We start from the raw sequence: 14,085 nt of genomic DNA, 5'->3' as shown, positions 1-14,085 counted from the left end.
CACGGAGACGCAGGCTTGGATGTGAGATCTCTTCTTGGTGCAGGCAGAGCCGCTATTGCCTTTGGAGCAGGCCAGTTTGTCAGAGGATGTCCCGGTAGCATGCCATTTCCTCTCAGCCCTCCTGCACTTGCGTTTGAGGGCGAAAAGGACCTCCCTGCAGTCTGCTGGGTAATCGTATCTTCCAACCTCTAGAGCAGCACGAGCCAAGCCCTCAGCTTCAGAGATCCTGGTTTGTGATGCAGGATTGCGTCTGTCTCTCTGGTGGGCAGATCCGAGACCATCGAAAGCTCGAACTGAGGCGACACTGGCACGCTGAGAAGGTCCGGGTACCAAATCTGTCTTGGCCATGCCAGGGTGACGAGTATCATCCAGATGGTTGTCTGTGTGTCCGACGGCCAACTCTCACCAACTGGCCCGAATGAGCCAGTTGTCCAGGTATGGGTACATGTGTATTCCCTGTAGATGCAGATGGGCTGCCACCGGAGCCAGGCACTTCGTGAACACCCTTGGAGGCCGGATTCAGGCTGAAGCCTTGAACTGGTAGAGCCGTCCCTGCACTACGAAGCGTAGGAACTTTCGGTGCCTCTTGTGAATGAGGACGTGGAGGTAGGCATCCTCAGGTCCAGTGACATCAAGAAGTCCCCTTCCTCCAGTTGGCAGAGCACGTGATGCAACGTGAACATCCTGAATACCCAAGGGTATCTGGGCGCTTTTGCTTGAGGTTACAAAATTTGTTACAACAGACAGGCAATTATCGGTACAGACAAAAAAACATACAATGAGCGTGCAGTGCCGTCTCAACATGGAAGGCAAATGTACACAAATAAAGATATAAAAGTGCAATAGTAGATAAGGAAAGCAACTGTCCTGTGTTACAGATCAGGACGCCTGTCTTCGGAAAGAGTGAAGTCTCAAGAGCATTCGTCTAGTGTTGCAGATCTAAGCGTAGGTCTGATTTAAAGCAATGAATAATTTGCCACTCAAGAATTGCGCCACACTTGTCAGTTCAAAAACTCAAAAGAACATCCTTTATTCCTTATTTGCCCTTTAATTCTTGTTAACACGTGTTTCGGCTACTCAAAAGCCTTTCTCAAAACAAAACGGGGCTTGATAGGGTGCACATCATATTCCGTCTTATTCCATAAGTTCCGGGTAATTCCCTTCTACTTAGTAACAATCCGTCTCCTCGCGTCGGCCTCGAACAGTAATGGATTAAAGCAAGTTGTTTAAGCCTTCAAGAGGAGTCAGTGGCATGTTGGGGACTTTAGATCAGCTGAGAGAAGAGCCAGGATGAGAGAAGAGCCAGGATTTTACCTTATTTCTGAAGGCAGGGTAAGAGGGTTCAATTCTTGAGGTACTTGTTGAGACGCCAAAGGTCTACAATGGGCCACCCGCCCCCGGTTTTCTCTTCAACTAAAAAATTATCTGGTATAGACTCCGGAGCCCCAGAGTTGTCTTGAACCAGCTCTATCGCCCCTTTTCGTAGCATGGCCTGTACCTCCTCCAAGAGTTGAGGGATGTGCTACTCCTACCGGGCCACTGCTCCCACACGTCACCCAGGAGGGGTACTGCCATGATGGTCGTCTTCTTGGCCTCGCGCCTCTGGTACAGGATGTTAGGGAGAATTATCATACAAGTGCTAATTCCTCCCACCCTAGAGCTTTTGCTAAATTTTGGAACTTTGAACTTTTCATTTTTAATGTGTTGTCTGTGTTTGTTACTTTGGTTATGGCATCTTTTTATTGTGTCACACAGCACCTTTAGTGCAGTGACACAGGGATGTCGTTTGGACTTCCCAAGGTTTAAATACCTTCTCTGGGGTGAACTACTGTCTCCCAGTGAATGTAAAGTTAAATTGACTTCACTAGTCTCTTTAAATTAATAGACCCAGCACACACTACCTTCCTATAGAGTGCTGGAGGGGTTGCCTAGCATCCCCTGGGTCTAAACACTCATGTAGCAGTCAAATGCCACCCTTTCCTCTCGAAATGGCTGGTGGTAGTGGTTTTAGAATTAACTACCATGATTTTCCCCGACCGCGAACACCGGTAGTTAAAAATCGGGCCGCCATGTTTTTCAATATGACGCCCAAGACCCCTCGGTAAAAACATTCTGGTCATTGGTTTTCGCCTTTTCTTTGTGGAAAGGTCCTAGTGTTTAGCTCTGCGCGCCAAACCAGGTTTGGTCCCTTCGTTCATGAGTGAAGTCCGCCCATGGCGTCTGTGTGTCAGGGGTGGGCAGGAAGTGAGGGAGGTGCCCAAAACCCCTTCCTGAATGCACTCTGGCGTGATTGGCTGGCTGACTGTCCGGCAAGGACAGCCACCCTTCTGGGTGAGTGACAGCTAGGCTGGAATGATGGAGAAAACTTTAAAAGGCGAGTCTCCAGGACTGGAAGGCAGAGTCGACCACTGGAACGAAAGAACGGAAGACGAACTGGAAGAGGACGACTGCTGCAACCACTGGATTGTTGGTTTGCCCGGTGAAGCCCTGCTGCAACCCCTTATTGCAGGATCTCCAATCAACAGAAGCTCCTTCAAGGATGGCTTCTTCCTTTGAGTTGGTGGGACCAATCAACTCAGCAAACGCCTGGATACCATTCCCAGAGCTGGTTAAGGTTAACCAGGAGGAAGGACATCAGTTTTTGTTTGGAAGCCACAGCTACTTGAGCTGAAGAGACGCCATTTTGTTTGCTCCGATGAGAGGACCCATTGGCTGGGAGCAGTACGACCCAGAGTAAAGTGATTGGTTTAGAGGAGAAATACAGTTTGTAAGTGAAATTGAAATTGTTTTACCAAGCATTCCCGGCTTGACAGGGAATATTCATGAGCATGTGAATCCATGCCAGCCCCCATGCAGGAGAATGGAAGTTTTGCCAGAGGGATAATCGGATTTAGGAAGGGGTTGGTCTTACATATTAAGTTTGTATGTTCTGTGCAAGAACATTGGTGTTTTATTTTGGAGTGCAAATTAGATTTTGGGGTGGATTGCAAGTGGTGTGGTCTAATGCAAATGACTGTTGCAATTTATTTTCACATACAGTTTATTACATGACATTTACTGCAACAAAAAGAAAAGTTATTGTTCAGTTTTGCTCACAACCACCCAAAATAATCTTCAGGAGATAATTTTCAAATACTAATACAGTGCTTCAGGGAGACATTTCCAAAATGGAATGGTGTTGCTGCCATACTATCCCTTCATCTACCTACAAATAGATAATGGATAGTGTTGGAGAACCACCCAGGTCGAAGTACTTTTACTTTAGAAGTACACAGATGTTCATACTCTGCACCAGTCAGTAGAAGGTGGCCTATGCAAAGCATGCAACTCTAAACAGATTTGTAAGCCTCAGGTGCTTGTTGTGCATGTGTGCTGGGTTCAAAGAGACTTCTTATAACAGATACCATACCAAACAGTAAGCTGCCAGCCACAACTTTCCGATTGTAAAAAATAAAAGCCAAACCACAAACTACTATGATGGGTGTAAATGCAATTCCATACATAAAGGTCAGTGGCCAACAGAAACAGAAGCCAAAAGGCAATGTACCTTGCATAAGAAATGATTTCAGGACATTTTACACCACACTACAAGCACTAGTTTTTCAGGTAAACGGTGCTGGACAAAATACTGTGAAATGCTGCCACAGAAAAGACTGCAAGGAACTAAATCTGAATAAGACTGATGTTGGATATTTCAAGGCAAATATGAACAAAACAAAAAAAAGAAGAGTTGTGGAATACTGGCAACAAGGGACGCATATTGCTACAGAGGTTGTAGTGGAAATTTACCAGGAAGACCCATCATTGCAGGCAGGGTGGAACAAAGTCACACCTAATTGGTAAACATTTTGTGTGATCCTACCACACACTGAGATGAAGGGGACAGTTATCACGACTTGTCCAAATCACCTAATGAGTAATGGGAACGTATAGGAATTAAAATACTACTTATAAAACATTTATTTTGGGACAGAGAATGGAGAATAAAAAGTGATGGTGATTAAAAATCAACACCAGATCTATGTTCCAGGATGACAATAGTTAATGGAGAAGAGGAAGTTATAAACCAAAATATTTCAATTAAAAGCATCCAAAAAAAAATTAAGATAACTGAACAGGGCAAAAGCATAGATTATAACCAAACATTCCAACCCCACCACCACCCCTGGTAAAAATGGAACCCACATTTTAAAAGTTAGTTTGAAATCCATGCAGAGCTAACCATGTTTTCCAAAACAGATACATTCTTTAGGCAAAATCACCTTTCATCTCTACTGGTAAACACAAAACATCCACATTGAAAATGATATACTCAAGTCAAGCTTTCATACAATGTTATCTGCATAATTATAAAGATATTAACCTGGCCTTTGGTGAAAGTCAGGGGGATAGTCAATCCTTGGTTTCTTTCGGTTATGGATATCATACTCTTCGGGTCGACGCCTATATAAATTAGATATTGGAAATGAGCTACTGCATGAAAAGTTTCACAAGACATGTTAGAAGTCAGACACCTGCTCAGATTAGTCCTCAAACATTAAATATATAGTTACTCAAGTGCTTTCTGCATAGATTAAAACAATCTGTTTTACATGGTTTATAGGACTTAAAATCACTTCCCTTACTAAGCATGTTATACCTAGTGCAAGGGCATTTGTCACAGAGGAACCTTGTGTCACAAGGAGCCAGAAGACCACATTTAATCAACATACCACCCTCATGTCACAAGGCAACTGCTTCGGATAATCACTTTCTCCCAACTTTGATATTTTAACTAATTCAAAAAGCATGAGTATCCCAAGTCAATGAGAGGGTTGTAACTGATTAGGTCTGTGATCGTCACTAAAGGTGTTTATAAAGTTAAACTGTCCACTCTGAAACATTGAATAAATGTTTTGCTGCATAAGCTGCCCAGTGTTTTTCCAACTTGAAGGTGTAATATACATAGTATAATTAAAAGTGGAGTTTTAAACCATAGCAAAATTATGCTCTGAAAAAAGCCATGCAAGGTCTGCAGTCGCATACCTTCAGCGAAGAGTTCTGCTCTACCACGAGAAGGGGATAAGTGGCATCTACCAAGAGGAAATGTTGAAAAAAGGCTGCTCACTTTTCAAAGGGTGTAAAGAGGCTTTCAGTCACCACTCTGGAATGGCTGATGAGCTTGGCTGAATCAGCTAATCCTAATAAAGTAATACTCTTTAGTGCCTACCTCCTGTCTCAAAGCACAAAGTAATGTGGTAATGACCACCATTGTTATAAAATGTCAACCGGTACTACACAAACCTAGTTACAAGCTTTACACTCACTAAATACTTCCATGCATTTACTACTTAGAAAAGATATTCGAACGCTGATTCTGGGCTGCAAACAGCCATTCAACATAAGTTGGTTTTCCCATATGCTGCTGTTCTCTAGTTCTGGAAGTACCTACCCAACACTGAGTTGGACTTGCTTTCCCCTCCCCCCTGCCAGTGCCATAGTAAAAACTGCATGTTTCACCTACAAAGTCTCAAATGAAACACCAAGATACTTGGCAGGTAAAGTCTACACCTCTGGAGGCTTTTGTACCCCACGTAGAAAACTAAAATTGTAGGTGGTTTAGCTAGCCCATACAGAGAAAACTTACCAACTGTCCTTCACATCACAACCATCTGTAACAATCCTGGCAGATACTACTAATGTCCCACCCGCCTCCAGTTCCACAAAACACTAAACACGTGGCTCTTTCAACAATACTTGCCGTACAAATAAAAATCCTCCCCCAACAGTATTGAGCTATTTAAAATGCCAAGCCCAGTACTGTCGCCCTCCTGCTGTACAGGCTCCAGTGCTCACGAGCGAGGTTCTCTTTAGGCTGGACTATTGCAATAGCCTCTTTCTCAATCTGCCTTCCTCTACTCACCGCCCTCCGCAAATAATCCAGAACAGGACTGCAAGACTTGTCCGTGGCCTGAAGCCCAGGGACTTTATATATCCCACAACCTTGAAATCTCTCCACTGGCTCCCGGTGGCTGCAAGGATCAATTTCAAGACCCTCTGCATCGTCCACAAGGCTTTCTGGGGTCGGGGCCCACAGGACAAAACTCTCTTCCTTAACACCATCCATCTCGAGCCCTTCACGCAGCCACCTCAAACTCTGAGTGTCAGACGCTTCTACAGGCAGAGAATGGGGGGGTAGATCTCACGCCTCTGCAGGTGCCTCCTTCTGGAATGGCCTCCCTGCCCCCTCAAACCTGAGCCGGACCACCTCAAGTTCCAGAAGCAGTTCAAGGCCTTCCTTTTTGCCTCTGCTTTCTCCCGCTCTCTACCCTGCTGACCTATTCGTCTTCTCTGCTGACTGGTGGCTGGGCTACCTTCAGACTCTCACTGGGAACCATGCCCCTCTATGACCAGTCGCCCCTGCACTGCCTCCGGACCTACCGCGCACTTGGGGGCTGTAACTGTAACCCTACAGTTCCCTGCCTCCTTGAACTTACCCAAAGCTGCGCTGCCCTGGCTGCACTTACTCTGAGAATTTCTGCCCTGATTGCACTTACCCATTTCCTCCCCCCCGCACTTGCATTCGCACGATCTGAATGACACAATGCCAAGTAAGATCGTTTTGTGTCTTTCTGTGGCCCCTCCTTTGTCTTGTCACGCCTAGAAACTTGTGTACATGCGTGTTATAAATGACGTATCATATCAGCAAATAAATGTGAAGTCTAAAAATCTATCCTTATATTGAGTTTTTCATGGTGCTTATGTCCACGAGAAACATACACATTTTTGAAGCAACAAGCATGTCTTAAAATAACATATTAATGTGACCACCACAATAAAAATTCATATGTGGTTTTTAAGGCAAACTGTTCTGAATCTCCCTTCAAAACTAAGCAAACTACACTCAAATATAATTATAGATGTATTTTATAGCAAGTCTTCACTAGCATCCAGGTTCATCTGCAGAAAAAACAGTGGCACTTCTGAGTTTAATGCCGACTAGAGGTTATTGACAAATATGCCAGATAAACTAGCTGTGAAATGGCTAATTGAGGACTTGTGAAAAGCATGTGTTCGGGTCCAGATTTGCAGCATTTAAAACCAGTTGTACATTAACCCAAAAAAAAAAAAACGAGTAGCTCAATTTAGACTCCTCCTTCCCGAGCATTCTACTACCTTTGAACAGACTACATTGAATGAGCCAATTGAATAGAAATTAAAAAAGTGCACAGTAAAGAACTTGCTACAGGTCTTTCAAAAGCACCAACTTATTCCAGTTTGCGAATCTACATGAATGTTCTTCCATTAACTGGTTCGTACTGTTAGGTGTGCATGCCACCATTCTGGGCACAAAATTTTGAAAAATTAACGTCCAAATATTGAATGCATCAAATTGATTCTGGCATTGCTAGAAAATTTGCTGAACTTGGGCTACGCACTTAAGGCACCGCTGTGACAAAGGACTTTCCATAATGACATTTCCACATTAATCCTAAAGAACTTTCATTAACCTGTCAACTGACGGCTAATTTAGCGAGATATTGCAGTGCAACTGAAAAATCAGCTACAACATTCATACAAGTTTGCAAAACAAACTTCTTCCCTCCACCCCATACTCTCACACAAAAATGTAAGCATTTTTAAAAAGTCTGACTTCACAATCTGAGCAAAAAGACAGTAGTTGAACGCATAGAAAATTCAGATTAAGAATAAAAGCTGGTGTAAAAAAGAAACATACCGCTTTCCTGTAGTTTTGAGAGTGCACTTACGACCGGTATAAAATATGACAGTAACAGTTCATAAAGTAGTCCAACTAAGGGTTTTAAGCTGTAAGCCTCGCATAAAGGGAGACCCTGGAAGGCTTGAGAAGGTGTGGTGGCGTTAAGTATATTTTGCAGTCCATTGCAAAACAAGGTGAAAAAACTTCATGTGAGTATACTTTTGTGCTGCGGAAACCTGCCAGCTTAAAACTTCAAGACATCTTGGGTGCTCAGTCCATATAAGGGCGCTATTGCCAGGTTTCCGCCTACCTTTGATAGTCCTTTTTTTTAGCTCAAAGAAACTGGGGTTCTCCTGGTGCCATTTTTTTTACCTACCACCGACATATCCTTGAATAGAAAACTTAACCCAAGGCTGCATCCCGTCAACCACATATGCAACAGTCTTTAGCTTAAGATTTATCTGAATGAAAATGGCTACAAAAGGGAGAAAGGTTTGGATGCAAGGCTTATTAGTTCTTTGTAAAACTTCTCCAATTCTGCATCTTACACCCCCTTTTTTGCTGGTCAAGGCTGATAAGTTCAGAATGCAGTGATCAATCACCATGTCGATCCTCTAACTCAGTCCACAGGTACTGACAGCATCTGGAAGGGTCGTGCAGACACAGCAACAGCCATTCTTTTTGGTTTGTTGCCGCGTCTCCATGGGCTACTTTACTTGATCACCTTTGGGAAGAACCTATCCTTTTCAGAAGCTCAGCAAGATGTTTGCATTCACTGCTGCAACCCGCTTTGAGAACATTTGGAAATAGGCTTAAACACATGACAGTCCCAAATAATGCTCCTCTTGAATACAAAATAAATTTAAAAAATGCTCCTCAATACGAGGCATCATCTTCTCCAAAATTATTAGAGATCCTTTATAAAAGTCCCATATCTGATTAGGTTATTCCAGAGAAACACCTGAAAGAAAAGGCTTTTAAACAAGAAATTAACATTTTTATCTGCAAGGAAATGCTTCCTAATTCTCCCAAATCAAAATATTAAGCCCATCTGTAGGCTTCAGTACCAACAAAGATAATCTACTGTGCTAGTCTAAGAAAGCTATCCATTCAGCGAGATTGCTTTAAGGCATAAAGATCCCCATTTTGGTCTTGAGGAATGACAGACTTATGAAGAAGGGGCAGCTGGGGGGGAGGGGAGTCGAAATCCTCAATAAAGCCACAAACTAGTCCATGTAGCTTGATGTGAGGATTTTCTCAAGCTCTCTTCATCATCGCAGGTAAAATGCTTCGTGAATCGTACTCTTCCGTCACGTAATTCCGATACATGTGCTTACTATCTGTCCATAGAACGTTTCTAACCTTCCCACGTCCCGCACTGGTTCTCGACGCGAAGGTCTGCCTCTTGTTCGTGGCTGAGAGTTAGCTCTTCGCTTGTGACGTAATTTATGAATGACCGGATACAAGTCAATACTTTCATCAGGAGGAAAAAGAAGGCAAAGCTGGGTTCCACATCCATTTTCAATTTCCTTAAACAGACAAAATAAAGAATGTGAATTAAATGTGTAAGCTACACAAATTACAGCAAAAGCACAAACATTGATGCAAATTTGGATCCATATACGTTTTTTCAATAACAGGCGGAGGTACCAAGTTGTTGATGCTCTATGTTTTTGCCAGGTTGGTGTGTGACTGATTCAAATCTTTAAGGGTGTGAAAGCAATAGAATTTAGGATATTTATTATGTTATGTTATTTTGCATTTATATAGCGCCTTATGTACCATTGGTATAGTCTCAAGGCGCTGGTAGGTTGACTGCCCTCGGGAACCGAAGTTCAAGTCAGTAGAGAGAATAGAGAAAGTCAAACGGTGCGTCTGAGCACCTGATGTGTGTGCAGCTGGTGTGGCATTCGTGTGATAGCCGCTTTCTAGCGGTAGATGCAGTGGTTGAGAGATCAAGAGTATGTGTTCGTTCTGGCAGCTTTTTACCCAGACCAATTCTGACTGTGTTAGGCCTGAGGAGAACGCCTAGGCTGGAGGGTGTATAACCAGCAGTGTTTAATTAGGGTGATGGGGAGTATGAGGCAGATGATGGTATGAGAACAGCTATACCGAATGGTGTCATAGTATCGCTGTGTTCTAGTTGAGTGGTGGTGTAAAGAAGAGAGTAAGCGTGGAGATGTGATATGGTGGTTTACCTTAGGTGTTTGAGATTTGGCCCACTCCAATAGTACCAAGTACTCCATCCGTTCTAAGTACTCCGACCGTTCGATGCATTACGACCGTTTCAAGCACTCGAAAAACCGTTCACTGCCATGCTCTTTCAAACGTTCCATGCACTCAAATCATTCCGTCCCGCACATATATCGGCCGTTTTCTCCACACTTGACACCCGCTCCGCACCATAATTACATCTGTTCAGCATCTTACATTGGCTCAATACCACCGCACCCTACATCCACTCAACACCCTACATCTGGTCAGCCCCATCACGCCCTACATCGGTTCTACACCCTAAATCATCAAAACACTATATATCCGCTCCATTCTATTATCCACTCCCACAACCTACATCCGCACCACAACCCACATCCGCACCACAACCCACATCCGCACCACAACCCTTATCTGCTCCATGCTTAATTTGTTTTGCGCACTCATCCCCTCTACGCACTCATCCCCTCCACGCACATAAAAAGATGCAGATGTTGAGCAAAGATAGTTTTTGAAACTTTCCCTCCATACTTTTCTATGGAACCCCATTGGTTTTGCATTGTTTTTGATGCCGACCTGACTTTCTGAAGGGAAGTAAAGCCTTCAGCTTCACTTCCTTATGCTCATTTATGTTATGTGGTCTTGTGCTGCACACGGCTGCCCCTTGCATGGTCTCTTGGCCGTCCAGCAGATCTGCAATAGGAGGAGGGTTGGGGGTTTGTTAGTGGGAGGGAGAAGGACTTTGATGTGCTGTTGGCAGCTTCAGTTCAGAAAAACCGGTCACTGAACATTGGTGCGTTTGGGGTTGGTAGCTGTCGTGTGGTGGAGAATGTTTTTGCATGGGTGCTTTGTGTGTGCTTGTGTGTGCTTGTGTTTGGTTTCCTGTTGGGTATTGTGAGGTGTGTGCGGTTTGTGGTGGGTGTCAGGTCAGTTTTTCTAAAGGGACTTCATAAATCTATACCTTGGGCAATACAGAAACTCCAAATCTTAGTAGAAGGCTATACCACCTGATAATATGGCAGAAAGGACAGAACAGCCAGGCTTATCTCAGGAGGGAGGGCTGTTGGAAGGTAAAAATTACTTGTAGCATATATATGGTCCAAACAAAACGTATACACTGATGTATTGTAAAAATTATGGTTTATTTTATATATAAATAGGTAAAGATAATTCTTTAAAAAGGTAAATGCCATCGGTCAAACAATTATAAAAACTAACAGAATACTCATGGCAAGTAAAACAAAGTATAACCATATTTAGAATAGCAGCACGCAGTTAAAGGTGAGTAAAACCTAGTGTTACACAATGGCAGAATACTACTCAAGGGGAGTAAAAGCACATTAGTAGACTTTTAGAATGGCCATAGGCAACTCAAAGTAAGCAGACCCTATTGGTAGTAAACTATGTTGCTTCTTCAGTTTCAGGAATAGTTAGCTTAACATTGTTACAAATAAGTACATTACGATAACTAAGTAACAGTCTCTCTCAAGAAAAACAGTTATTGGTAAGTAACTTGTTCCTTGCTGCTGTTGGCTAAATCGGGGCTGGCTCACGCCTCCAAGGTTCATCTGGCGGCTATCTCCCGCTAAACCAGATCCCCAGGACGACCCTCCTTGTGGTTGCACCGGTTGGTCAAGGAATTTGTCAAGGGACTACCTGCCTGGTGTGCCCCTGCTGGATTTGCAGGGCTGCTACGTGGAGGTCGATGCACACCTTCACAAGATTCTACTGCGTCAACAGGGATTTCAGGGAGGAGTCCAGAGTCAGCCAAGCAGTGCTGCGCAACCTGTTCGCTTGAAGGTGAGCCTGATGAGGAGGTAAGAGATGCTTCTGTTGAGCCTTGCCATCTCCCGTGGTTGTGCCTGTGTGTACTGCTATGTATTCTTTATTCATGGGCATGGATTCACAAGCGAACCCTCCCACCTGCCCCTTTGCGGCTTTTCTTTTGGTCCTACCACTTTACGTGCTACCAAAATCTGAAGATGACTGCCAGAGGAGGGGCTTAGGTAGAGGGCAGTCATTGACTGGGGGCAGTATGATCCAGAGTGCAGCGATTGATTTGTAGGAGAAAGACAGTTAAGAAACAAACTCGTTTTTTCTGTTGCCGAGGATTCCCAGTCTGACGGAATATTCATGAGCATGTGCATCCATGCCAGACCCATGCTGGAGAACTTTGTTTTCGATCTTTGAAAGAAACATGCAATACTATGCGATTACCTCTAGATGTCGACTATATACAAAGCATGTGAATCTAGGCAGATGCAATCAGAAATAAGATTAGGTGAGTAATGTATGCCATTCCTAAAACAGAATAAATTACAAAGTTTTACAAAGTTCTTTCTTACCCGTGAATTGCTTTCTGCCATTCTGAAAAGTATACAAAGTTATTTACTTTTGAATTGTGTTCCAGTCTTGTAGAAAGTAATGTTGGTGTGCCTGCATATTGCTGAAACGCAATGTGTAAATTATTACCAATCAGGTTTTACTCAACTTGAAATTTTACTCACCTTGAATAGCATACTGCCATTCTAAATGTGAAATAGAGTTCTTTTCTTTCAAGTGCATACTGCCATTCCTAAAAGTTATTCACAAGTTATTGCTTACCTTTGAATTGTGTTCCACTATTCTAGGAAGTAATTTTAGTGTAACTGCATATTCCTGAAATAGAATACGTTGCATGTGTTGCGAAGTACTATTGTGGTAGGGTAACTATATTATTCTCCAGCCTGGGTCTGGCATGGATTCAGATGCTCATGAATATTCCCCGTCAGGCTAGGAATCCTCGGTAAAGAAAAAAAACCAGTATCATTTTCGTTTCTGATCTGTCTTTCTCAGTAGTAACCAATCACTGGTCTCTGGTTCATACTGCCCCCAGCCAATGACTGCCCTCTCCCCAAGCCTCTCCCCTGGCAGCCATCCTCAGATTAGGTAGCACGTAAAGTGGCAGTATGACCAAGTGAAGAGCAGCAGAGGGGTAGGAGGGAGGGTTCGCATGTGAATCAATGCCAGACCCATGCTGGAGAACAACAGTTACAGGTAAGTAACTTGTTCCTTCTCCAGCATGGGGTCTGGCATGGATTCACATTCTCATGAATATAAGAATACATAGTAGTGCACACATGCACAACCACGGGAGGTGGCAAGGCTCAACATTAAGCATTACATAAACTCAACATTAAGCAACTTACCTGCTCACCAGGCCCACCTTCAGGCGAACAGGTTGCGCAGCACTGCTTGGCCGACCCTGGAATCCCAGTCGACGCAGTAGAATCTCGTGAAGGTGTGCGTCGACCTCCACGTAGCAGCCCTGCAGATGTCCAGCAGGCGTACACCAGACAAGAACGCCGTGGTCGCTCTGGTCAAATGGGCTCAGACGGCCAGGCAACGGTCGGTTTGCCAACTGGTGACAGTGCATGATGCAGCCGAGAGCCATCTGGAAATGGAAGCCTTCGAGAGGTTCACAGGTCCAAAGTTCACAAACAATTGATGTCTTCTGAAAACTCTTCGTGCGGTCCACGTAGAACTTCAGTGCTCTAGCTACATCCAGCAAATGCAAAATCCTCTAGGCCGGCTACAGGAAGAAAACTGGTAACACCGAGGGCTCGTTGAGATGGAAGTCTGACGGCACCTTGGGCATGAAGGAGGAGTGCGTCCTCAGCACCGCCCTCGTCTCGTGAAAAGTCAAGTATGGAGGGTTGCAGGATAGGGCCTGGATCTCTCCCACTCGTCGTGCGGAGGTGATGGCCACAAGAAATGTTTTCCACGACAGGAACTTCAACGGTGCCGAATGCAGAGGCTCGAAAGGCGCCCCCATGAGCCTGGTCAGCATCACGTTGAGCTCCCACACCGGGGCTTTCACCGGTGGGAATGAACGGAATAGTTCCTTCATAAACTCCTTCACCAGTCAATGAGACCACAGAGATGATCGTCCCGTAGATCCGGTGTAGCGGGAGATCGTTGCCAGATGTATTTTGATGGAGGCATGAGCCAGTCCCGCCTTGGCCAGCGACAGCAGGTACGGCAGCACTTGAGGGGCTGTAATTCGCAGAGGGTTAATAATCTGTGCACGGCACCAGACAGAGAACCTCTTCCATTTGTGTCCATAGCACTTGAGAGTTGAGGACGCCCTGGCCTTTGCAAGCACCTCCTTGCAGTCCGCGGGGATATCGTTC

At 44.3% G+C, this 14,085-nt stretch overlaps 1 protein-coding gene across 7 annotated transcripts in view; it reads right to left on the bottom strand.

Annotated features, from left to right (window-relative positions):
* Positions 1 to 14,085, bottom strand: part of YTHDC1 (YTH N6-methyladenosine RNA binding protein C1) — a 286,099-nt gene that overhangs the window by 119,101 nt on the left and 152,913 nt on the right. For all 7 annotated transcript variants that reach the window (XM_069630508.1, XM_069630503.1, XM_069630504.1 and 4 more), the window contains 2 exons: positions 9,062 to 9,228; positions 4,364 to 4,443 (listed from right to left, as the gene is read on the bottom strand). In XM_069630508.1, coding sequence (XP_069486609.1) covers positions 4,364 to 4,443; positions 9,062 to 9,228 — 247 coding nt within the window. The remainder of the gene's footprint in view (positions 1 to 4,363; positions 4,444 to 9,061; positions 9,229 to 14,085) is intronic.

This window comes from Ambystoma mexicanum, chromosome 6q (assembly GCF_040938575.1).
Source record: "Ambystoma mexicanum isolate Mex_15411 chromosome 6q, UKY_AmexF1_1, whole genome shotgun sequence".
Classification (NCBI taxonomy): domain Eukaryota; kingdom Metazoa; phylum Chordata; class Amphibia; order Caudata; family Ambystomatidae; genus Ambystoma; species Ambystoma mexicanum.
This window is presented reverse-complemented; position numbering and strand designations above follow the sequence as displayed.